At 39.3% G+C, this 27835-nt stretch overlaps 1 protein-coding gene across 1 annotated transcript; it reads right to left on the bottom strand.

Annotated features, from left to right (window-relative positions):
• Positions 1-1207: 1207 nt before the first annotated feature.
• On the bottom strand, positions 1208-27835 carry LOC135085756 (protein suppressor of forked). The gene is made up of 18 exons (XM_063980556.1): positions 27621-27835; positions 27356-27547; positions 25294-25326; positions 19449-19546; positions 18907-19060; positions 18258-18351; positions 16643-16782; positions 15752-15943; positions 15054-15191; positions 13304-13446; positions 11849-12006; positions 10759-10925; positions 9743-9850; positions 8794-8882; positions 7125-7225; positions 5629-5763; positions 2801-2907; positions 1208-1534 (listed from the first exon to the last, which is right to left on the bottom strand). The coding sequence occupies exons 1-18, from the start codon at positions 27651-27653 to the stop codon at positions 1430-1432; spliced, it is 2187 nt and encodes a 728-aa protein (XP_063836626.1). The 5' UTR covers positions 27654-27835; the 3' UTR covers positions 1208-1429.

Genomic DNA, 27835 nt, shown 5'->3' with positions numbered 1-27835 from the left:
AGCAATATAATTACGCGCGAGCGATAAGGATGGGTAGCTTGGGGTCATTGGACGAAATTCTACGTGCTCGGCGACCCGACTTTAGGGAGATTTAAAACGTTATTACCAAAGGAATAAATGACTCGACCGTCCGTCCTACTTGACGCGTTTCTGCTGCCGCTGCCGATAGATGACGTTGCGTGTAATTACGCGCGACCGATAAGGATGGATAGCTTGGGGTCTTTGGACGAAATTCTACGCGCTTGGCGACCGGACTTTAGACATTTTATGGAGAAAAGAGATGGTCCAAGAGAAACCCAGAATCGATTGGAACTAAATGTGTATCAGTAGTTTTATTACAAAGCAGATTTTACCCCACTAAAAGCTCAAAGTCCTAAATCAATGGGGTATAGAAGTTATACAGGGTGTTAGGTAAATGGGTATATGAGCCGACACTAGCCCATGTTAACATGGGGGCATATAAATGGTATGGTGAAGTCAGAAATTTGATATCACCATTTTAATTTTTTAATTTTCATACAAAATAAATTTTATAAATTCCGATTTGTATGAAAATAAAAACAATTAAAATTAAGATATAAATTTTCTGACTTCACCATACCATTTATATGCCCATGTTAACATGGGCTAGTGTCGGCTCATATACCCATTTACCTAACACCCTGTAGATTGACAAAGTTTGTAGAATCTGAAGTAACCCATGATGGGTTACTTCAGATTTTTACCAGTTTTCACAATATTAGAAATATATTAACTATAATAACTGGATTACTATGCAGTACGCTCGGTTTTTAGATTATATCCTATCCTACGCTGAGTTTTTTGGCCATTTATGTACCTTCCCTTTTTATATTGGTTTTCAATAAGGTTAAGTCGCTTCTCATTAGTGGAGCAGACAATGGTAGTAAGTTAGTTGAAATAAAGTACAGATCGTTTCATCCACTCGGACGCGCTCCACCATTCTTCCGCGAATGTTTGAGTGTTATCGGTACACGCTAATGCTCCATGAGTGCACACGCACACTACAGTAATGCCTTACGGCTTGCTCGGACCACACTCCCCGCACCCCGCGCGACCGGGACCACACATTGCTGGGGCGCGCCCGAGTGGATGAAACGAGCTATAATGACGGTTATAATACGACAAGGCTATTGGTAATTGGTATGTAGTCCGGTCACCTAGCACGTGGAATTTCGTCTAATGACCCCAAGCTACCCATCCTTATCGCTGGCGCGTAATTATGTTGCTGTCGCGCTCGCACACCAACTGCGGGCGCCCGTTGCACAGTCGCGACAGCAATACAATTACGCGCGAGCGATAAGGATAGGTAGCTTGGGGTCATTGGACGAAATTCTACGTGCTCGCCGACCAGACTTTAGGGAGATTTAAAACGTCATTACCAAAGGTATAAATGACTCGACCGTCCGTCCTACTTGACGCGTTTCTGCTGCCTCTGCCGGTAGATGTCGTTGACTGGTGGCGCGACGCCTAAATCGTCGTCATCCGAATCTTCCCCGGCCTTTCTTCGGCGACCCTGGAATGGAACATGTAAGTCAGTGTCTGTTCATAACTGTTTAGTCTATATTTTTAACATATAGGCGTTTGTTTCAACTCCTTAGTAGTCTTTGTTATAAAATGAAGGTATGGATTGTATAGGTCGCGAAGCGAAAGTTGAGGCGACCATGTAATATTTGAATATAGCACACAAACAACATAATATTCATAATTTACATATTGAATACAATAGCTACCTCGCTCTTTTTGAATGTCTACAAGCGAGACAGAAAGCATTTGTCAATCGGACTATGCAAGAAATCAACACAGACATCGTATAAAATACAAATCTTTGCTTGTGTTGATGGCCTCAACTCTCTGCGTGATCTATGCCCGTTTTCACCATCAATCCCTAATTTTTAAGTGACCCATAAGGTAACAAATGACAGGAATTTTGTTTACATAGGGGTCACTTAAAAATTAGGGATTGATGGTGAAAACGGGCACTAGCCAGTTAGCCAGCGTCATTAGTTCGTGACACCCAAAGTGGCCAAAAAGTTGACAACAATAAAAACACAGAATGTACTTTTTTAAGTTGCCTCAAGACACTTGAGAGGTAAATAAGTAGTTAATATTATTCATGATAATTCATGCTAAATCATGTATTTCCTCCGCCATTTTCTGCAGTATGGCACCTCACGTCACATCATTTTACCGAAGTCAGCCCTATAGCTACGGCGCAGTGCCGATCACTGACGTTTGTCAACAAAATGGTGCTTGACTCTTGAGACAGGCTAAATTACACCATATTGTTAATGACATTGAGCATACATTTTTTTAAATACCTTCGCGAAGTAAAATTTCTGTACGTAGTACTTATTATTATTCTGTGGTAGTACTTATTATTATTCTGTGGTAGTACTTATTATTATTCTGTGGTAGTATTTATTATTATTCTGTGGTAGTACTTATTATTATTCTGTGGTAGTACTTATTATTATTCTGTGGTAGTACTTATTATTATAGTTCCAAAATACTGAACTGTCCTATGCATGACATTGACAGCGTGGCGCCACCGTCAATACCGGATCGCTGGTTCCGATTTTTGCCATGTTGGAAACCATAAAGATGAACGATGGTAGCGCCCCCCTGTCATTGAGTTTGGTGGGACAGTTCAGCGTGGGTCATCTATACCTTGCTGCTGCTGGTGTTGCTATATCTGCGACCATTTAGAGCTCATTTCATCAGTCTGTCTGCCTTCCTAGATGCCTTCTTTCAACGAAGGCCAATACTGTAAAGGTCGTACCTTGCTGGCGACGGTGGTGATGCCGTCGTCGTCGACGATCCAGTGCACGGAGCGCGCCAGGTCGAACAGCTTTGTGTCGCAGCCGTTCTCTTGAGTTGGCGCCGGCGCTGCAAACAAATACACAATTAGTATACAGGAAGTTCCATAAACACTGTGCTGTGCCAATCTTAGGGAAGAGATAAAACTAATGGATAACCATGTTGAATAATTTGACTTTAGACGTATCACTGTTTCAGCGATATGACTTGAAGAGTCGTGTGTTGCATACTGTGCCAACTTCGTCGGGATCATCTTCCTCGTCGGGGTCACCAATTTGTGCCATGTTGGGAGACCGTATGAATGAGACACGGGTTGTAGTTAGTCTCTGATATTAATTTGTTTATTAACGCGGACTACACGTATATTTATACGATATAGATTAAAGATAAATGACGTCACAGCATCAGCACTATACGTGATAAATGTGCTGACACTGTGAACGTGATCAAGATAAAATACGAAGAGATTAAGTATTGTGCATACCGGCACACATACCATTTCATTTTGACGTCCTGAGTGTCATTTTGACTTATTTTTACAAGCTTTATATTGACTTCACTTGTTAGTATGTGTGGGACAAATCTTGCAACTGAAATTAAGACCACTTCTCCTCAACCGATTGAGCTGAAATTTGGTATACTTATGTAAGTACGATGACAATGCAATGTTATGGTACCATTGAGCTGGTCTGATGATGGAGTCAGGAGGTGGCCATAGGAACTCCTAAACGAAACGACGGAATCGCATCGAGTTTGGGTTCGTTGGATTTGTCTTTTCGAGCAGTTTCGTGCTAAATGATGTCCAGGGTCATGATGATGGATTAGGGAGGTGGCCATAGGAACTCCCTAAACGAAACGGCAGAAACTCATCGAGTTTGGGTTCGTTGGATTTTTCTTTTCGAGCAGTTTAGTGCTAGATGATGTTCAGGGTCCTGATGATGGAGTCAGGAGGTGGCCATAGGAACTCCTAAACGAAACGGCGGAATCGCATCGAGTTTGGGTTCGTTGGATTTGTCTTTTCGAGCAGTTTAGTGCTAGATGATGTCCAGGGTCCTTATGATGGATTAGGGAGGTGGCCATAGGAACTCCTAAACGAAACGGCAGAAACTCATCGAGTTTGGGTTCGTTGGATTTTTCTTTTCGAGCAGTTTAGTGCTAGATGATGTCCAGGGTCCTGATGATGGAGTCAGGAGGTGGCCATAGGAACTCCTAAACGAAACGGCGGAATCGCATCGAGTTAGAGTTCGTTGGATTTGTCTTTTCGAGCAGTTTAGTGCCAGGGTCCTGATGATGGAGTCAGGAGGTGGCCATAGGAACTCCTAAACGAAACGACGGAATCGCATCGAGTTTGGGTTCGTTGGATTTGTCTTTTCGAGCAGTTTGGTGCTAAATAATGACCCAGAGATTGAGATACAACTAAAAAGTCTAAAATAAAATTATAATAAAAAAAAAAAACTTTTTTAAAAACAAGCTTTATCCTGAAATGCAGTTGTACTAAAACGAAAAAAATAATTGTACGCTTGGTTCAAAGAATTTCGAAAGCTTGTAGCGCAAACAGAAAAAAAGAGGAATAAATTCCATGCGCGATACAAGCTTTCGAAATTCTTTGAACCAAGCGTACAATTATTTTTTTCGTTTTAGTACAACTGCATTTCAGGATAAAGCTTGTTTTTAAAAAAGTTTTTTTTTTTTATTATAATTTTTTTATTCCTTTGGACAGACTGCCTCACTCCAAGTTCGATTGCCCCCAACCCCCGACTATCTTATTCTGCGTCAACTACCTTTCCCGCGTTAAATTGCCCCTTCCTAGCGTAACATTGCCCCCACACAGGTTAGATTGTTCCCTCTGGGTTCGGCTTGTCCCCCTTTTGGATCAGACTGCTCCCTCCCCCCTCTGAATCAGAAACTGAATGCACCCATTTTTTTTAACGTCGGGAAATGCTTTGCGCATACCCACTACTCGATGGGGACGGCCAGTGGGTTATGTGGGACTCTCCCCGCATCTATTACTTACCCTTTCCTGGACACTTTAAATCCAGCTGCTTCATCTCGACACTATCCTATATAATGTGTATCCTGATGGTATGCCATCAACCCTATATCCAACCCCTATAATACTCACGCTTGTCTGGCAGCGAGATGCGTCCAAACAGATGTAGTAGACGGTCAACCGCCACAAAAGGTCCGCGGAAGCAAGCGGGCGGTGGCATTAACGTGCACACGTGAGCAGCCGCCGCTGGCATCGGGAATGTGCCGCCATTATACTATAGCGATGAGCCGTGGATGTTTTCCCTACGTACCTACTATAAATTTCTTCTTTAAGTGTGATAGCCCTCCTTCTATGTATCATATTCCCCCAAATAAATTATGATGAAAAATGTTATGCGTCTGAGAGGGCACCCTATTGCCCCCTCCCTAGTGCCATATTGCCCCCCCTCCAAGTATTATACTGCCCCCTCCAAATGTAATAATGGTTCCCTCCCAAGTATAATATTGCCCCTCCCCCAAGTGTCATATTACCCGCTACCTTTCTCCAGTGGTGTCATTTTGCTCCCTTTAAGTGTCTTAATTGCTTTTACCCTCTGAGTCATATTACCCTCCTCTGGGTCACACCCCCTTCTGGCTCAGAAGCTGCGAGAGACTATCAAGCTATGACTTACTTTGCTGATGATGGTGGTGATTCTAAAGTTATATTTATCGAAGCAGCAGTCAGACACTGATGTCTAGTTGCTTCCTCTTGATGCCATAAGACTCGGTTTCCTGTGATGTATCCCTAATGACAATACTCACGCTTGTCTGGCAGCGAGATGCGTCCAAACAGATGTAGTAGTCGGTCAACCGCCACAAAAGGCCCGCGGAAGCAAGCGGGCGGTGGCATTAATGTGCACACGTGAGCAGCCGCCGCTGGCATCGGGAATGTGCCGCCTAGAAGGAAATAAACATTATTAAGGTCTACGCTAAAACTTGAGCACTTGAGCTTGAAAACACAGCGTGGGACGTCCACCCACAAGGTGGACCGACGACATCGTAAAGGTAGCAGGGAAGCGCTGGACGCAGGCCGCTACCAATCGATCAACATGGAAAGCATTGGGGGAGGCCTATGTGCAGCATTGGACGTCCTATGACTGAGATGAGGATGATGATGATGAATTGCACCGTATTTTCGGTCTTTAACCAACAATAATACTTATAATAGAGAACATATTGATATTTTCATTCTGAACTGAATATGTAAATAAACTCTTAACACAAGCACGGACTATTTTTTTACATTTATCTTACTTATACAAACTTCACTGTCAGTCAAAATTGAAAATCGTTGAAAGGACACTGCCAATCCATGTATGGAAGTTGGACCAAGTGCTGCCCAGAATGAAACCATAGTGCATTTTGTTCCTCTGGCCAATACTAATTTATAAACCGGAGCGCACTGAAATCTATCCCTGGAGTTAAGAGAAAAAAAGAGTTTTGTTTTGAATTATTTACATACAAAATATCATCGATGTATACCTACTACGCATAAGATTTCGCGATTGTGGCATTAAATAACACTCGCTATGTTGAACTTAACCATACTGCATCCGTACACCTTACTTTAGTACGACTTCGACATTTTTTATAAGCGATCAAGCGCTGTTGCAGTAGTTTGGTTAGTTGACAGAAATTAATTATTTCCAAAATGGAGCAAGAACTTTTAGCTTACAATAACTTCAATAATCGATTGTAACACACCAATAAATTGATTTTTTGAAAGGATAGAGAACTAAAACTCATTGTCTTCATTTTGGAAATAATTAATTTCTGTCAACTTACCAAACAATTAAAACAGCGCTAGATCGTTTATAAAGAATGCCTAAATCGCACTAAAGTAACGTGTACGGATGCAGTATGGTTAAGTTCAACATAGCGAGTGTTATTTAATGCCAAAATCGCGAAATCTTATGCGTAGTACGTATACATCGATGATATTTTGTATGTAAATAATTCAAAACAAAACTCTTTTTTTCTCTTAACTCCAGGGATAGATTTCAGTGCGCTTCGGTTTACACATTAGTATAGGCCTGAGGAACAAAATGCACTATGGGTTGATTCTGGGCAGCACTTGGTCCAGACCCTGGCACTGTCCTTTATTCTTATTTCTTAATTTTTAGTTTTCAAAACAAGCATGAAATGTTAAGGATAAGGAATAAAAACCTAGACGAGCGTGGCATACGCTTTGCAAATGCAAAATGACAGTAATACCACAGAATAAGATAATAATACTCTATTAGAAAGTGAAAACTAACCTGGTATAGGGTGTTCTCCGGGCAAGGGGTTCACTTTAGGCTTGTACGGGATCATTTGGCTCGTGTCTGGACGCGCTATGTCTTTGTTCGGGTCGTTGTCTCTGAAACAGAAAATATTGATAAAATTGCTGCGAAAAAATATTAAGAGGCCTTTGTCCAGCTCTGGACTTCTTTTAGTTGATCAGGTACTATAAAAAAGTCGACGCATGATCACTTTGAAAATTTTTCTATGCACGAAATGACCCCACCCACAATTTTGTTTTTGGTCAAGAATCAAGAATAAATTTATTTGCATTGATTAAGGTACATTCAGGATCTTAGGCCGAGTTGCACCACCTAACTTTGCTATTACAATAACCGGTGTTTTTTGTATGGAGTTTGACAGATTTCTAACATTTGTCAAAGTTAAAGTTATACAGGGTGTTAGGTAAATGGGTATATGAGCCGACACTAGCCCATGTTAACATGGTCATATAAATGGTATGGTGAAGTCAGAAAATTGATATCTTAATTTTAATTATTTTATTTTTCATACAAATCGGATTTTATAAAATTTATTTTGTATGAAAATTAAAAAAATTAAAATGATGATATCAAATTTCTGACTTCACCATACCATTTATATGCCCATGTTAACATGGGCTAGTGTCGGCTCATATACCCATTTACCTAACACCCTGTAGATGACCCACGCTGAACTGTCCCACCAAACTCAATGACAGGGGGGCGCTACCATCGTTCAACTATATGGTTTTCAACATGACAAAAATCGGAACCAGCGATCCGGTATTGACGGTGGCGCCCCACTGTCAATGTCATGCATAGGACAGTTCAGTATTTTGGAACTATACATGGTGCAACCGAGCCTTACGCCCGTATTCACAAACGATGCTTGATTAAGTGAAGCAGCAAATCGGACGCACAGCGTTGAATAGAGCTCTGCGATTGGTTCGTGTATCACCCTGTGCGTCCACGCGCACTGTGAGACCTCATAGTAATGTTTGTGAATACGGGCGTTAGTCTTGTCAATTATTTGAAAAGAAATGAATGATTCTGGGGGTCTGAACTAGTCGCTGCAAAGAAATATAAGCTTTAAGGACGGAGCACACTTATCAACCAAGACACGGATCGTAACCGTATCAACTCGAGGCGGTCAGTATTCTTTGTATGAAACTCCATAATATAACGCACACTTATTCGCACCGTAACGTAAACGCCTCACCACGTTTGACAGCTTGGCAAAAGATTGATTTTTTCTGGGTTGATAAGTGTGCTATGACTTTTTAGGTGTTCAAGCGTCAACTTTGTTGATAGATATTTTTTTATTAATTAATTTGGACCACAAACAGATTCACAATATGTATTCTTAAAAGCTAGTTTTATGGATAGTGCTTATCATGAATCCAACAACGCAGGTCACAATTTAAGATTACGTGTTAAATGTGAGGCTATACGGTGTTGATCCCTTTCCAGGTTGATAAGTGTGTTATGACCTTTTAGGTGTTGATAAGTGTGTTATGACCTTTTAGGTGTTGATAAGTGTGTTATGACCTTTTAGGTGTTGATAAGTGTGTTATGACCTTTTAGGTGTTGATAAGTGTGTTATGAACTTTTAGGTTTAGGAGACCTTTTGTTGATGGGATGTCATTTGAAGGGCTAAATCACTTACTTCTGTCCTAAGATGACGGCTGCCAGTTCAGGCGATATGCCCGCCAGAGGCCCTCCAAGGGCCCACGACTTATTTGACATCGATGCCACCTGAAATAACATAATGGTAAATATTTTATAATAACACCAGTTGCCTTATTCACGTAACAATACTTCAACGACAACAAATCGCTAAGTTGCGATCCTATATGTATCGATATCCATGTGGCTTGTTAAATTAGATTATTATTGTCTACAAATTGGTCTACTATTATTACTATTGCTATTACTGATTTGCATGCTATATTTAAATGGCTAAGTAGTAAAAGGTCTTATTATTCTTAATAACATCACCACTGTGTACATACCCTATTTAAAGCAAATAAAGATATTTGTATTTGTATTTGTATCGAGTAATCGTTCTACAAAAATGACCCTTGTAGTACGGATTTAGAACTGTTTTTCAATGGGGCGACTTCTGAACGTCAGCGAGATCTTGACTGTCAAAATACGTGAATTAGGCCACTGATGAAATATCTGGCAATACTAAGACTACGCAACGTACTTTAAAGACCAAACAAAGCATTTCCATAGACTTTACAAAAGAAAGAGATTCTAAACCACTAATATTAATTTTGTTGTGATCATAAATAAACTTGTGTGAGAAAATTGTTGAGACATTTACACAATAGTTTACGATAAAATCTTGGTCATAACTGAAAAATAAACTTGTCATTTTGACATATTTCTCATAATGAAACTATCAGTGTGCCAAACTTATTCTTCAGTTAAAAGTTATCAGACGATTGAAAAACCGGCCCCTCATGTCATAAAAATAAGGTCTATAATTGGAACAGATGTCACTGTGTAAGCTGATGTGCAAATATCGTCAATTTTATGCTTTATGTCATCGAGATAAGGTCAAAAATAAATTTGTCTATTTATCGTTATAAGCTGTCGTGCTACCGTACCTCAGTGTACCCGATGGACTTCAGCTCGGCGATGCTGCAAGGGTACAGGTCCAGAAACTTGTACCTATCCACCAACTGGGCTGTCTCCTTGCCTTCGAATTCTTTGATCTGGAGGGAAAGCAAAAAAAAATCATGTACCTATTGGACATTTTACACTACGCTTCTAGTCCCAAACTAAGCAAAGCTTGTACTATGGGTACGGATATAAACATACTTAAATACTTTTTGTATCATCTATAAGTAGGCTCTGAAAGAACCATAACGTTAATATACCTAACGGAATAGAGCAACAAAGAACTGAGTGAGCGAGATGTCACTAGCAGCAACACTGTGTGATAAAAACAGATGCGTGATGCCGTTTCGTTTGACAGCTCGTGGTTGTTGCTTTATTCCGAAGGAATTTATTTATTTATTTATTTGTAATAGGTATACAAACAGTTAATTCACTTTATTAGATCCTTGCGAGACGTTTTCGAGACTCAGCTGTGCCGTATCTTCCTTTTTTGTTTTAATCTACAACCCGATCGAGTTAACTGCGCACCTAAAAGCCGTGACGTCACGTTGACACTCTGATATGAACAGGGCGAGCGCGAGGAAGTGTGCGGGTGAGTGCGAGGGAGACTCGCACTTCAGCGAGATGCGCAGTTAGCTCCATCGGGTTGAATGGTTCCAGAATAGGCTAGTTTCCTAAAAAAAATTTTTTAGTCCGTCAATTTTGATATAAAAAAATATTGGACACGTATATTTTGAATTGTCAATCAAACAAATAATTACAAAGTTATAGTGCGTTGAAGTTCCGCGCGACGTCACAAAGTGCTGCACTTTTACGCACTCGCTGACGTCACGGGCCTTTACTTTAGAACTTTGGCACGCTTTATCTCTTTACATTTTCATTAGTTTTAAAAAGTGAAAAATACGTGTCGAGTAGTTTTTGATAAGCTAGCTGACCGACTAATTAAAACTCTTGCTTTTTTACCCAGGAAACATCCTATTCTATTATTCTCTATTAAATGTACCTTTTCCAGCACAGCCTGGCGTCGCTTCTCGACCTTGACTATGGAGACCAGGTCGCCGATGTTCGACTCGAACTCCAGGAAGCGGTTCCAGATGTCCACAGAACTCTCTGGCTTCAGGCTCCCCGATGAAAGCACGCGTTCGAATAGCACACGTGTGTTGTTGTCCTCTGAAAAAGGAATATGGTGTAAATCAGAGGTTCTCAAACTTATTTTGTGCGCGTGAATGTGGTAAAATAATAATGTAGTCTTTTTAGGAATTTAAACACGAGTTAGAAAACACTATTTTGTTTGAAACTTTGAAACTGGTCGCGTCATATGTGGTCTTTAAGGCCCAGAACAGACGGTGAAACGCAACTGCAATGAAACTGCAACTGCTAGTTACTTTTGAGTTGCATCTATGTTTCTGCCATAGCGTCCGTTGACAGACCACACATGCCGCGACCAGTTTGAAACTTTCAGTTTCATTCATCAGAATTATCAGAAAGTTGCAGTTTCGTTGCAGTTGCGTTTCACCGTCTGTTTTGGGCCTTACGCATGATTGATTGAAAGTGCCTAGATAAATTAAGCACTTTTTGAAACTTTAAACTCAAGGAAAAATTATAAAAGTTGATCGTTTATGTATCACTAGCTTTCCGCCCGCGGCTTCGCCCGCGTGGAATTTTGTCTGTCACAGAAAAACTTTATCGCGCGCGTCCCTGTTTCAAAAACCGGGATAAAAACTATCCTATGTTCTTTCCCGGGACTCAAACTATCTCTATGCCAAATTTCATCAAAATCGGTTGCGAGGTTTAAGCGGGAAAGCGTAACAGACAGACAGACAGACAGACAGAGTTACTTTCGCATTTATAATATTAGTTGGGATTGTTGTGAATGTTGTAGTATGTATGCGTCCAGATAAAAACATGAAATGGGTAAATGGACACATTATATTTATTTTTAAACTACCTCCATACTAACCCAAATTTTATATTTGTTTTACTATAGTCTGGGTCATTGGACAAAATTCTACGTGCTCACAGACCGGGCTTTAACACTATGGAAACTTTACGAAATAATTTATTTAAATTGAATTGAAAAAGCGAAAACTCACCGTTCAAATGCGACAGGTAGTCAATATAACACAGCACATACTCCGGTATATGCGAGAACTTCTTGAGGCCCAGCTCGAAGATGCGGAAGGCTATGTTCTTGTCTTTGGAGCAGTAGTATTCCATCAGCGCTGCAGCCACGAACACGTGGTAGCGAGACCTAGGAGCATCATCAATCAATCAATAAATCATCATCATCAGAGGTGGAATTGTGTAAATCAATCGTTCGTAATTATTTGACAGTTCATAACGTACGATAAAGTCAGTTAAACAAAGCGTTTGACAGAATAATCGTACGTTATGAACTGTCAAATGATAACGACTGCTTTACACCAGTCTTTCCCAAAGTGGGCGATAACGCCCCTTGTGGGCGCTGCAGGCTTAAAGGGGGCGGTAAGAGACCCAGAAAAAAAATCGGGACGTTGTGTAGAGGCTTGGGAGGCGTCATCTACTAGGAGGACTCTTAGACACCGACTGAGCTCGACTCTTGACTACAAAAATGGGGGGCGCTAAAAAATAATTTATTCTCAAAGTGGGCAGTAGACTAAATAAGTTTGGGAACCGCTGCTTTACATAATTCCACCTCCTGTCATTTAGTCCCCACTGCAGGAGCACGACCCTCCAATTCACCACCCTTGTGTATAATAATATTTTTTTTACGGATTTAGAACTGTTTTTCAATGGGACGACTTCGGAACGTCAGTGAGATCTGTAGGCCTAAGATGCGCGCCGTGATAACTTTTGTCGACGTCAATTTGTATGGGCAAAATCGATAAAATGGCGTGATAACCGCCTATCACGGCGCGCATCTTAGGCCTACAGGACTGTCAAAATACGTGAATTAGGCCACTGCTAAGTATACCCTGGCTGCTCTGAGAGTATGCCAGGAGTAGGGATGATTATTGGAAAAACATCGATGTTAACATCGAATCAAAAGTATCGATGTACGATAAATTATATCGACTGAAAAACATCGATATTTCTAAAACATCGATGTTTTTGGAAACAAATAAAACTGTCTATTTTTTTTTTTTTTTTTTAATCTCTTGAGAAATGAAAACAGACTTATTCGTACGGCTATGGGCTTACTCCGATTATTTTGATCAGTGTCATCTACAGGGTGTTAGGTAAATGGGTATATGAGCCGACACTAGCCCATGTTAACACGGTCATATAAATGGTATGGTGAAATTAGAAATTTGATTTCATCATTTTTTATTTTCATACAATTTTTTTTATCTACATTTAGTTGAAGCTAGTACACCTACTGCACGCTAGACGGTGCCCAAAAGAATAATTGACGTTTCGATATTTTATTCAGGTAACACCTATGTTTCGATAATATCGAAGTCAACCCACCGATGTGAAAACATCGATGTTTATTCAACATCAATAATTTATCTATCATCCCTAGCCAGAACACTGATAGAGGAAGAAAGAATGGATTCAAGACTTACCTAGCGTCCTCTCTCGCGCGCTTAAACACAGTTCTGGCCGACTTGATGCCCTCAGCACGACGCGCGAATTTCATGTACTGGACGTATGCTAGGGTAGGATCTATGTCTTCCATGTCCAGGTAGCGCGTGTATACTTGGTGGACCTGCGATGAATGGATGACAATAAGCGAAGGGATAGTTAATATGTACAGTGGTGAAAAACCAGGGTTCGAAAATATCCGATATTTATTATAAATATCAAAATATCGGATATTTATGATATATGTATGTATATCAATTTTGTATGAAAGCCATACTATTATTTTATTGTATTATTCATGAATACTATTGCATATGTGTTACATAAACATGTTTTTAATGTTTTTGAAACTTAAAATCAGACAAATAAAACAAAAACATAAAATTTCTTTTAAATACGGCAAAAACAACTAAAAAAATAAAATCTTATGTCAAAAAGTACAAATACAGTAACAAATTTTAATAGTTGATATATATCATTAAAACCGGCTTGATATATATCGGATATATATCCGATATATATCAAGATATACAGGGTGTTAGGTAAATGGGTATATGAGCCGACACTAGCCCATGTTAACATGGTCATATAAATGGTATGGTGAAGTCAGAAAATTGATATCTTCATTTTAATTATTTGAATTTTCATACAAATCGGATTTTACAAAATTTATTTTGTATGAAAATTAAAAAAAAAAGATGATATCAAATTTCTGACTTCACCATACCATTTATATGACCATGTTAACATGGGCTAGTGTCGGCTCATATACCCATTTACCTAACACCCTGTATATCCCTTGATATATTATATCCTCGAACCCTGTGAAAAACTGAAGTCTATCGCCGTTAACAAAAGAAAATAATTAATGTTAATGATTCCAAGACGCAACTTATTGTGAACTTGATTCTAGACTTTATTAATCTAAGATTCTAGCCTTCAAAACCGTGCTATAGTTATCCAACACTGAACTGTCCCAGCTATGACATCGTCAGGAGGGCGCTATTATCAATATAGTCCAGTCAATGAATGCTTTAACGACGGTGTAGAGAGAAATCCCTGGAACACAATTTCTGACCTCGGGACTTTATTTAGACTAGTTAGGAGGTAAACATAGCAAAAGTCCCCGCCCTTAGCCCTTGAGCCGGCGGGGAGAGGGGGGTTGTTTAAAGGTACCACTTTTCGGTTTTTCGCTTAATCCTCGGAAACTATGCGTCCTAGTGACATGGCTACTATGAACCAAAAAAAGCTTATTCAATTTGCTACAGGTGAGACAGTCAAGTTTTTCTATATCTTGTATAGTTTTTGCGGCATCTGCTCTAGAAGGTCTGTAATATTGGTAATTTTAATTTTGTCTTACATGTTCCCATCAAGAGAAAATCGACTAAATCAACATTGAGCAAACATTATAGACATGCGGGAGCATGTTAAGCCTAGTTCCAGGGAGGGGACTGCATCGTGCGTATATTTAGACGAACTAATTGGAGCCACTTTTGACTCCTCATCACTCAAAAAGCACTGTGCATTAACACTTCAAATTAGGCTCATGTGTTGAGACTTGCAAGATAAACATCAGCTTCAAATTTCATAAATATACCTCAAACGGTTAATTAGGTATTGACGTTCAAAAATTTGACGTAAACTCACACTACGCCGCCTGAATGTTGCTATCCCTCTCACACTCAGCGCGAAGCCAACAGGAGCGACTGTGACAGATGATCATAAGATTACCTTGTTATAGTGCAGTCGGCTCTCTTCGTAGTCCGCGTGTGCAAAATGCAGCAAAGTAGAATGTTTCAGTGGACCGCCCGTCGCTCGCTCGTACACCGCCGCCGCTTCGTCTGAGAATAGACGGGCCGCGTTCGAGTCCTGGTGAGGACAGCGGTGTTAAATATCATTAAAGGAGTTTTAAAATGTGTTTATTCCACATTTAATTTTTTTTTGCTAAATTGAGAATTTGTCTTTTGACACTGTTTTTTTGTACAGGGTGGAATTTTGTATTGCCACCTGAAGGGAAAGCAATCATAATTTAATTTTTGTTTAATTCTTAATTTAATTTTTTTCATTTAATTTTATTTTGATATTGTTTGTTTTATTGGATGTTTTAATTTAATTTATTTGTCTGTCCCTTATTTTGTTTGATTTAAAATCTGTTAAAATTACAGCCTGTACTTTTATTACATCGATTGTTAGGGTAAATTTTATGGATGTTTCTCTAACAAACTTGATAAATCAAATGAAAGGAAAACAATAAAATCTTTAGATTTTTTTATGATTTAAAATAATGTATAGTATAGTCGCGTCGCGTTCGAGTCTGTGTTTATGTCGCATGCACGCATGTTTACGTTCACCAGCTTCTGTCGGGTGAATGCACAAGTATACGTCCACCTATGTAAGTCGGGTAAATGTACATGTTTGCGTTCTCTCACCCCTTTCTCCGTGAGCAGCTTAGCAGAATGGTCCAGGAACTGCGCAGCCTGGTGCCACACATCTGGATGGTGTGCTAAGCACAAAAGACACTGCTCTATGGCGAACATGACGCGTCTGGCCACGAGAGCTGTGTCCTCGGAACGGAGAGGGTTCGACCGCTCCCAGGTGATGTATTTCTTCCATAGCTCCACCTGGTGGGAAAGTTACAGAGTTAGTACGGACAAGTAAGTCAAATAGGGGTAGTACTTGGGGTTCTTTAGGAGTTGCCACTGAGTGATAAAAGGTTTTTTTTCTCTTGTCACTGCATCCATCTGCGAAAAGCTCTAATCAAAATCAAAAACATTTTATTCAATTTTGACCACTGGGTGGCACTTATGAACGTCAAATACAGTAAAAAAAATTGGACAAGTGCGTGTCGTGCCACGCGCAGTGTAGGGTTCCGTAGTTGTCCGTCGTTAACACAATATATTTCAGAAGTAAGCAATTACTTCATCTGAAGTAACTTTTAGTATTTTCTTAAGGATTTTTCACTACTTAGTGCCAATAGTTTCCAAGCAGAACCTCGGACAGACAGACAGACATATCGAAACTATAAGGGTTCCTTGTCAGGACTACGGAACCCTAAAAAAGCGAAAGTGCTAAGAGTCACAAATTTTGCATGGAACGCTACATTTCTTGCCGTAATTTTTGCAGTAAAATGAAAGAACAAAGGAAAAAAAGTATTAGTAGTAAGTTAGTAATAAAAGTCGGCATTTTTGCTGTAAAACACTCCATTTTGACTAACTGCAAACTCTCAGCTGTGAAATTTTGTTTTTTTCAGGATTGCTAACAAATTACTGCAAAAATGGTGGTAAACTAAAATCTTGCGTTTTAAGGACACCCTATATTACCTGTTTCATCTCCTCCCGGTCTACAGTAGGCGGTGTTGCGGGCATATTCCTGTTGAGGCCTCGGGTGACCGTCTCCAATTCTTTAGCAACACGTCGAGCGTTCATGTAGTCTCTGGAGCGCTCCATCGCCATTCTCTCGGCTGGTAACATAAACACGCATGTAATCAAATCGAATAAAAAATATTTATTAAATTTTAATCAGTATTTTGACACTTATGAACGTGAAAAATCACAATCACAAAAGCGTTCCTTAAGAAGACCTTACGATATTCAATTACCGTCACCCAGAACCAATTATGGCAAGAAAAATATAATGTACGAGGGGGCACAACTATTTAACGGGCTGCCAAATGATATAAAAAATACGCAATCTTTTTTCTCGTTTAAAAAGAAATTAAAGCACTACATTACAAAACACTTTTTAGAATTCTCGTGAAAAAAAAAAAAAAAATCAATCTGGTTCATTGTACGAGCACATTCATTCATTCACATTCTCGCGTTTTTATTAAAAATTCTACTCGTAATGTAAGAAAAAAAAAAAAAACCGGTCACATACCAACTGTGATAGCAACTGTTGAGCGTTACGTAATGGAAGCCAAGCAGGTTGCTGGTTTTGTAGTTGCAGTGTGGGTAGGTTAAGAATAAAACTACAATTGAATTTGAAAAAATATAGCATTTGAGCGGTTTGTTATTATTTTATTTTATTTTAACTTCATTATTTTCTGTACCTAGTTTCATTTAATACATAAATGAAACGAGCTTGTCTGTTGCGTGCACTTGCTGCTTATTTATTATAAAGTGTATTCTGTATTTTTCTTATAAGTGAATATAATTGTATTCTTTTAGAAAAATAAATATCTAAAACCATAAAAATAAAAATAGATAAAAAAAAGGTAGCCCTTAAGCTAAGCGTCCACTTGTCGGTATCGTACGCATCGGACGTATCGCACGCAACAGATCGTAGTATTATTTATATAGAAACTCATATAAGTGCGTCCACCTGTCCGCATCGTACGCATCGCACATCCGATACGATGTGTTTTGTACGATGCGTCCGTTGGGTACGATACCGACAAGTGGACGCTTAGCTTTATGAAGCATTTCCAATGCGTCCTTATCTTTTGGGCCTTACGAGTAGTAATTCATATTTATATCAGTCATTTGGTCGCACTCACTAGGCTCTCTGTCATAGTCATTGGTCGCAAGCAAAGATTTATATCAGTTGCTAGCCACGTTGACGTTTTGCGAAGTCTGACTAAAGTGCTTTCTGTCTCGCTTGCACATATTTGATACGAGCGAGGTAGCTAATGTGTTCGATATTTGAACTTGAAGGGTAATGTGTGCGTGTGTTTTGTATGCAAATATTACATCAGTATGAGTATGTGGTCGCCTCAACTTTCTACAGCGACGTATACAATCACCCTAAGGAATGTATAAAATCCGGAGAATCTGAGAAAGATTGTGAGATTTATAAAGGACTCTCATAGAGGACATGACTATGACAGACCCTTTCTAACTTACCAGAGGCAAACGGAGGATTTGGCGTAAAAATATTTGGTAACATGTTATAAATCTGCCCTGTATGTATTTAATAATAAATATCGTAATAACATACCGATTATAGTGTTGATGCTTTGCTCAAACGCGATGTAGTCCTTCCATAGCGTCTCTATACCTATGATTGGAGTTATCACGGCTCTCTGGTACACCTAAAACAATTTTACTTGAGTTAATCCACAATTTAGTACCGTAAAATAATGTTTTTTAATCAGACTTCACATATTTACTGTAAAACAGCAACTAGTTTAGATCGTTTCATCCACGAAGACGCTCCCTCATTCTTCCGCTAATGTTTGAGTGTTATCGGTACACGCTGAATGCTCCATGAGTGCACACGCACACTACAGTAATGCCTTACGGCTTGCTCGGACCACACTCCCCGCACCCCGCGCGACCGAGACCAAACATTGCTGGGTCGCGCCCGAGTGGATGAAACGATCTGAAGCCCGGTCTCTTAGCACGTAGAATTTTGTCCAATGACCCAAGCTACCCATCCTTATCGCTCGCGCGTATTTATGTTGCTGTCGCGCTCGCACACTCACTGCGGGCGCCCGTCGCACAGTCGTGATAGCAATATAATTACGCGCGAGCGATAAAGATGGGTAGCTTGGGGTCATTGGACAAAATTCTACGTGCCCAGAGACCAGACTATAGGTATACGCAAAATTGATTTTTTTTTCTCATTTTTCTTATCAGCTACTCACCTTCCTAACAGCGGATATCTTTTGGTTCTCGGCGTAAGATCCCACCGCGTCCACACTCTTCAAGAACGTCACGTAGTCGTTCCATATCGGGTACGCGTGGATATCCAGGCCGATCTTGTCTAGAGCGAAGTCGTAGGCTTGGGCCATCTTCTCTCTGAAAATTAGATAAAGAAGTCATTTTATCATCATATTCGGATGATATTCCAAGACTTATTAGATAGAATTTCGTCCAATGACCCCAAGCTACCGATACTTATCGCTCGCGCGGAATTATTGCTGTCGCGCTCGCACACTCACTGCGGGCGCCCGTCGCACGGTCGCGACAACAATATAATTACGCGCGAGCGATAAGGATGGGTAACTTGGGGTCATTGGACGAAATTCTATCTGCTCAGCGACCGGACTTTAGTAATTCAACATCATCAGATCATTTAGTCTCCACTGCAGGAGCACGAACTAGAAGCAAATGGAGGATGCAAATGCATTTGTTCGGTTTCCGACCGAATCTGTAGTCTGCGGGGTGTCTAAGAATTTACACTTACTTGTAGGTAGGCAGCATACACTTGGTCTCTTTCACGTAGTTGAGATAAAGCCTCCATAGCTCGATGTTGAGGATCTTCATCAAGCAGCGTTGGAACAGCTATGGTGGGAAGCGGAAATATGCGTTATTTTACTAAATACCATAGGTAAACGTTTAACTCAGTCGGTGCCTGGTATAGGAGCGGTATGGGAGGGGTGACCTTGTCATGATGACGTGACAGAGCATAATCTAGCTATAGATGACCCACGCTGAACTGTCCCACCAAACTCAATGACAGGGGGGCGCTACCATCGTTCAACTATATGGTTTCCAACATGGCAAAAATCTGTACCAGCGATCCGGTATTGACGGTGGCGCCCCACTGTCAATGTCATCGACAGGACAGTCCAGTATTTTGGAACTATAAAGCCTGGTCTGTGAGCACGTAGAATTTTGTCCAATGACCCCAAGCTACCCATCCTTATCGCTCGCGCGTAATTATATTGCTGTCGCGACTGTGTGACGGGCGCCCGCAGTGAGTGTGCGAGCTACGTGCTCACAGACCAGACTATAGACAAAATGCACTTTTTGATCGAATCGAAAATCGAATCCGTCAAAACTCCATACAAAAAAAGGCTTTTCGACTACTTTTCGACTGGTTTGCGATTATAATGTGCTCTTTGTCTAGACCCACTGATGTCTCGCTGACGTTACAAAAACACCCTGCCGCTCCCAAACCTCAGGCACTGAGCTAAGCGATGTTCAAATAAATAATTTTTTCTTTGTTTCTTTCTATAAAATCACGGCTTTAATATAACGGGTGTTATAGTTCGTTTCATCCACTCGGACGCGCCCCACCAATGTTTGGTCTCGGTCGCGCGGGGTGCGGGGAGTTTGATCCGAGCAATCCGTAAGGCATTATTGTAGTGTGCGTGTGCACTCATGGATCATTTAGCGTGTACCGATAACACTCAAACGTTAGCGGAAGAATGGTGGAGCGCGTCTTCGTGGATGAAACGATCTATAGGGACTATAGGCCTGTATACTTCGCGCAGAGTGAGTTGAGGCGATCAACACAAGCAAAGATTTGTATCTGCATACGCTGTCTGACGTCTTGCGTAGTTTGATAGACAAGTGTTTTCTGTCTCGCTTGCAGACATTAGCAAGAGCGAGGTAGCTAGTGTATTAGATCAGTGTTTTTCAACCTTTTTCATGACACGACCCCTCCAGTATGAAAAAATATTTTGCGACCCCCCGACCACTCGGTTTTTTTTCATGCATTTTATAATGTTACAAAGATGTTGTAGATACCGCGTATTTTAATCAATACAACATTTATGAATTTGCAAAATTAGATTTCGGATAAATCTACCTATCTCTATAACTTTACCTACTACTGTTTTTTTTACTGAAGTAATTTTAACGACCTCTCGCAACCCCCTTTGTTGGAGGTTGAAAAACACTGTATTAGATATTTGTACTCGAGTGGGCAATGTGTTGTTTGTGTTCTGTATTCAAATATTACATCAGTGTGACTGTGAGTGCGTGTTCGCCTCAACTTTTACTGCGCGAACTATAACAGTGTCGAGTATATTTATGTATCTCTAAGATATAACTTTATTTTTGTTTTATCCTTAGAACTTACCTGGGAAAATTATGGTTTTGGAGATTTGAAGTTAAAACTTAAAAGCATATGAAAGAAGTAAAAATTGACGTTTCAAGAAAAGATTATACTAAATAAAATCTATTAAAATAATAAATTGAAACCAAATACTTCTAAGTATTTTTATTCTGAGGGCTTAGTGTGTTTACATCAAACGTCGTCACTAGTGAGCGCGTAAAAAATGACATTAAATAAACATAAAAAACATTTTTCTTTCATTCTTTCTTAAATGTATGACGGGTTGTACAGCGCCCCTAGCGGATACTTTCAAGAACTAAAATCTTCATAGAATATGTAGATTTTTTAAACGCGCTCACTAGTGACGACGTTTGATGTAAACTTACGCCCGTATTCACAAACATTACTATGAGGTCTCATAGTGCGCGTGGACGCACAGGGTGACACACGAACCAATCACAGAGCTCTATTCAGCGCTGTGCGTTAAATTTGCTGCTTCACTTAAGCAAGCATCGTTTGTGAATACGGGCGTAAGCCCCCTGAACAGCTTTCCTATAAAATATGACATGACAGAGCTTCAATTCTAAAGCACATGACATAAGTCTCACTGACTCAGAAGCTCTAGAGTCTAGACCTATTATAGTACAATTCTTAGAAGTACTTGATTGAAACATTAAAATAGATCGACCATACTTTCCATTGTTCATCATGTCCATTTGTTGGTTGTAATTTCATCAAAATTTCTGTTGATTTGCAGTAAAATTACAGAAACAACATACCCCTAATTAATTCTTGTATTGTATCCAAAACTATACCAACCTGTCCCTTTATTTCTCAAAAAGATACGCATTCCATTCACCCACTGTTTGTATTCGATTGATAGTAAAAAATTCAAATAAATAGTCTAGGAGTATGTTTTATTTCTTCCAGTGTTTTCTAAACGATAAAAAAGTTGTATTTGCTGTTGTACTAAGTATGTGATTGTGATGTTACGGGAACTGTGATAGGAATGGGGATTGTGGCAAAGAAAGGGAGTGAGGATAGATACAGTCATACTTTTATCATAGACTAAAGCCCGGTCTGTGAGCACGTAGAATTTTGTCCAATAACCCCAAGCTACCCATCCTTATCGCTCGCGCGTAATTATATTGATGTCGCGACTGTGCGACGGGCGCCCGCAGTGAGTGTGCGAACGCGACAGCAACATAATTACGCGCGAGCGATAAGCATGGGTAGCTTGGGGTCATCGGACAAAATTCTACGTGCTCACGGACCAGACTATAGCAAAGGAACTATCATAAAGAAACGGGGGTACTATCAAAGAGTGGCGGGAAATAAAGATATTCGGGGTAATATCACATAGAAGCGGAAAAAACTATCATAGAAAGGCGGGGACTATTAGACTATCGCAGGGAGGATAGATACAGATGTTACTATTAGAGATAGGCAGGGTACTATCATAGAGAGGCAGGGTACTATCGTAGAGTCATATCGTTTGCAATGGAGGGAAGTCGAACCTTAATTTCGAACTCCTCCTATGTTCTTCTGATTAATTTCGTTGCGGGTCCAATGACAGTTTAACTTTCCCCCGGGACAAACTTGACCTTCATTGGTTGGGTTTTTGTGGCGGTCAAGCTGTAGATCCTGGCTACACAGGAGTTGCAGTGGTGGGAACGAGAGGTGGGAATAGTCCCGTATCGTAGAGTCAGGGTACTATCATAGACTAGGGGCAGGGTTCTATCATAGAGGCAGTGTACTATCATAGGGAGGCAGGGTACTATCGTAAAGAGGCAGAGTACTATCGTAGAGGCTGTGAACTATCATAGAGAGGCAGGGTACTATCAAAGAGAGGCAGGGTAGTAGTATCATAGATAAGCAGGGTACTATCATGGAGAGGCAGGGTACTAACATAGAGGGGTAGGGTACTATCATAGATGGGTAGGGTACTATCATAGAGGGGTAGGGTACTATCATAGAGGGGTAGGGTACTATCATAGAGGGGTAGGGTACTATCATAGAGGGGTAGGGTACTATCATAGAGGGGTAGGGTACTATCATAGAGGGGTAGGGTACTATCATAGAGGGGTAGGGTACTATCATAGAGGGGTAGGGTACTATCATAGAGGGGTAGGGTACTTTCATAGAGGCAGGGTAGTATCATAGATAAGCAGGGTACTATCATAGATAGGCAGGGTACTATCATAGAGAGTCAGGGTACTATCATAGAGAGGCAGGGTACTATCATAGATAGGCAGGGTACTATAGTAGAGAGGCAGGGTACTATCATAGCCTCGTAAGACCGAAGAGTAAATTGTGTCGACTTCTAAGTATCGCCGAATGTGCTTTCAGAAGAACGAATAATTTGAAGTAGTAAACGCCGAGCACTTCGAGTAAAAAAATTTCTATGTTAGAGATTTTCTTTTGCATTCATATTTTCAGGGGCCCTATATAATAGTGCATAGAGCTTATTTTAAGTGAAAAATAATAAAAAAATGTTTTCTCTTAAAAGAACATTCGGTATTAAAGACTTTAAAAAGGAAAAGTAAATAAATTGTATTTTATACTTTAAAGTAAAACATAAATGTAACCTTATTAATAAATTTATACTACATAAAGATACAATAACGATATTAATAAATGTAACTGAAAAGGAACAACGGTTTTAATTTTATTTAATGTTTCATAATTAGTACTTTTAAAAGTACTATCGGTTTTATAACATACACTAATGATTGGTTAAAATGTACAAGAAGTAAAGTGAATATTCATGTTAATTATAATATTTACTAAACTAAAAATCAGAACGTTCTCATGGTAAATTTTCTCAATCATATCATAATTTTAAAAGTCCAATACTTAATCCCATCTCAATAGAAAAAATATACAAAAATAAAACTTTCACCATCAAGACCGAATGTTCTTTGCAAAGAACTTTTATTTTCAAATGAAAAAAAATATTACAAAACTACTTCAAATTGGGAAAAATATTTTTTTTGCTTGTTTAGCAGTATTTTAACTTAAATTATACTGGTCAGTTTTGCAATTAAACTACGTTTACGTGAAGAAAAAAAATTAATCGCACATCATGTCTTCTCGGACGAACCACCTTGTCAAAGAAAAATGATAATTTGACAGTGACATTTTGTTTTTTTTATATTAATAAGTTCGGATACCTGATTTTGAATACTTTAAGCCATAGACTATCACTCTTTTTTTTCGATAGGCGCGAATTTTTGAACTTAAATTTATCGCTAAAGTTTTAGTTCCTCTGAAGGCACATCCGGCGATACTTCGAAATCACCTCCGAAAATGTCTCGGCGTTACTGACTACAAAGTTTCAGTTCCTTCTGAGGCACATCCGGGCTTACGAGGATAGAGAGGCAGGGTGCTATCATAGAGGCAAGGTACTATCATAGAAGGGCAGGGTACTATTACAGAGGAATGGGGTACAGTCAAAGAGAAATGTGGTACTATCCTACAACAGGTAATTATGCATGCATTATTACTTTTTAATAAGTATTTTTATATCAAGGAGTATTTCTAAAAGGGATAATACATGTCGAAAGTGACCTTACCAAATAGATTTTTAGGTACAATGAGTTTCCAAATTCTATTTTGTTGAAAATTAACGTAATATTAACATCAATATCATATTCTTGATTAATTTATTATTACAGTTTAATATTTTTATTAATAATCCAAATTATCCAATAAAGTCACCTCCAACATGTCTGAACACAGAGACCCTATCCGAAAAAAAAGATTCATTCATTTTGTGCCTTTTATTGAAACTTACAACTACAACTTATGCTATCAGTCTTATCGTTGTTCGGAAGACATTTACTTGTATAATAGTGCTGATCTCCATCACATCCTTATGATCACATTGTTTCTATGCAAAAACCTTTTTTAATAGTCGTAGCATTGTTTGCAAATTATAACCCGTTCCAATTTTAAAATCTTTAAAATCAATCAACTTCATTAGATTGAATGTTACGATGATATTTATATCATTTTTAAACACTATTATATCCGTTTCGAAGATTTTATTTAACCGGTTGATATAAATGTATTTTGTGACAAATTGGAACAGGCTGTTTTATCATGAGAATGCTGGCTACCACATTTATTGTGTAGAAAATCTTCTGTAAGAAGATTCGTCATTAATCAATACAGAATCATTCTGTATACTTAAACGTTAAGTCACAACATCAAGACACTTAACCTGCCGTTTACGAATACTGACCTTTTCGACCTTTTCAAAGTTCCTCGCTTTCATCTGTAAGAGAAGAAACAATATTACTTTCATGAAATGCTTCTTTTGTTGTTTGTTCAATAACACTTGCTATCAATAAGGATTTAAATTTTAATAAAAATAATGATGATACTATTTTTATGATAAAGAAATTGGCATAACGAATGAATGATAATGAATGATCTTCCGGAAGTCGTCAACACGGCTTGCTGCTCTCTGTTCGCGGACGATCTCAAATTGTATATGCCAATAAAGTGTATAGAGGACACTAAAGCACTTCAAAGGGACATCGATGCCGTAACGGAATGGGGTGTTCAGAACAAATTACTTTTCAACACCTCAAAATGTAAAGTGGTTACATTCTCTAGATCTAAAACACCAATTTGGGCAGCATACACTTTGTTAAGTGGTCCTCTAGAGCGTGTAACTGAAATAAGAGACCTTGGACTAAACCTTGATTCTAGGCTCGAGTTCCGTCAGCATATCAAAGCCATCTGCAGTAGTGCACATAAAATACTAGGTTTTGTGATGAGAATTGCGTATCAATTTAATGATAACAGAGTCCCAGTTCTCCTCTACAATGCCTACGTGCGGAGTCAATTAGAATTCGGAGCAATTGTATGGGATAGTCCCGAAAAGAAGTACGTTCTCATGGTTGAGAAAATTCAAAAGAAATTTTCTAGGTTTATGTACAAGCGCCAGTACGGCTACTACCCCCTATTATATCCGTCTCGTTTCATAGCTGGTATGGTAGGCATGGACACATTAGAGCTGCGAAGGAAACTTCTACTCGTGAAACATTATACCCTGATTATGCGAGGAAAAATTGATAGCCCGGCTGCTCTTAGCAGGATAGGTATATCGGTCCCAAAGCTGTGTGTGGACACTGACAGAGGCCTGGTGGCTCCGCGGAGACGCCCTAGGCTATTCAACGTGCCCGTGACGCGCACCCGCAATGCACAAAACTGCCCTACAATTAGAGCACTGACGTCATTAAATGCGCTTCTCGCGAAAAAACCCCATATTGACGTGTTTGTTGACAGTATGGTTCAGTATATTTTGGAGGTATACAATTTTCTGTCGCATAGTATTTAAGCACCTATTTATGTAAATCGTGTATTCTGTACTTCTGCCGCTGATGGACGTCTTGGGTAAAACTGTAAGTCCACAGTGAATTATATAAATAAATAAATAAATAAATAAATAAATAACATGTTTAATAGATAAAAATTGTACCAATATACAGGGTGGAATTTTGTTATGCCACCTGGAGGGAAAGTACTCCTAATACTGTAGATAGAAAATTTTACACAAAGAAAACATTCCTTTATTTTTGAAAAGAAATAGAACTGCATTCAAAGATTTCCAAAAATTTGCATGCCACACCCGGGAATAGAACCAACTAAAATTTGTTAAAAATTTACACCCTGTATTTTTATTGCATCGATCATTCGGACTAAGTCTAAGGATGAAATCTCTCTAACAAACTTGATAAATTAAATGAAAGGAATACCATTAAATCTTAAATTATTTTAATTATTTACAGAATATTGTATGGTATGGTAGTGAATTTACGAAAAATTTTCAAAAATCTTTGAATGCAGTTCTCTTTGTTTTAAAAAATAAAGGAATATTTTCTTTGAGTAAAATTTTCTATCTACAGTATTAAGAGTACTTTCCCTCCAGGTGGCATTACAAAATTCCACCCTGTATAAGAACATTAGCGGCCGACCGCAACTTCGTACACATGGATCCCGTTTAAGGGGCTTAGGGGTGGAGTTTCATTAAATCCGTTCTCAGTGAGCACCTACGTTATAAAAGTAACCCTAATGCAAAATTTGAGATTCCTAGCACTTGAAGTTACTGAGATTTTATGATGAGTGAGTCAGTCAACCTTTAGCATAAACAAATATAGATGTTGAATGAAGGCTTAAGGGTATTAGATATTCTAGCATAAGTACTCATTAGGATTATAATCTACCTGCATTCACAATACTTAAAAACCTAGCTTACGTTGTAAGACAAACTAACAATGGTATTAAAAAACAATTACCTCCTGCTCTATGTAAATCTTCCAGAATCGGCCGGTGGTGGGAAAAGCGCCTATGAGCTTCTCGTACATCGACCGCACATCGTTGATAGGCCTTGTTTGGGCCTCCCTGATGAGTAAAGACCACGAATCCACATCGTAGGTGTTGGCTTCGACGGCCCTTTGAGCTCTGCTCAACCTCTCGTTTCCCCAGTCCTAAAATGGACAAATAAGTTGTTAAAATATAACGCAATAGTGTTACAAAGCATTTCGTTACAGTAAAACTTACAATTTCAGCATTTTCCTCGGTTGTCGTGGTCATTTTCGCAAGCTGAGTCGGCGTATTTAGGTTAGGTTTTTATTTAAACCTAAGATGGTTTATAGAGGCTAATCAAACCATACAAGGTAGATTACCTATCACAATATCAATGCTAATCACAAACCACACGAATAATTAGGAAATAAAATAAAACAATCAAATCAACTGGTTTAGCGTCACCTCTC

This window comes from Ostrinia nubilalis, chromosome 29, assembly GCF_963855985.1.
Source record: "Ostrinia nubilalis chromosome 29, ilOstNubi1.1, whole genome shotgun sequence".
In the NCBI taxonomy this organism is placed as follows: domain Eukaryota; kingdom Metazoa; phylum Arthropoda; class Insecta; order Lepidoptera; family Crambidae; genus Ostrinia; species Ostrinia nubilalis.
The sequence above is the reverse complement of the archived record's forward strand: the minus strand, read 5'-3'. Positions and strand labels throughout refer to the sequence as shown.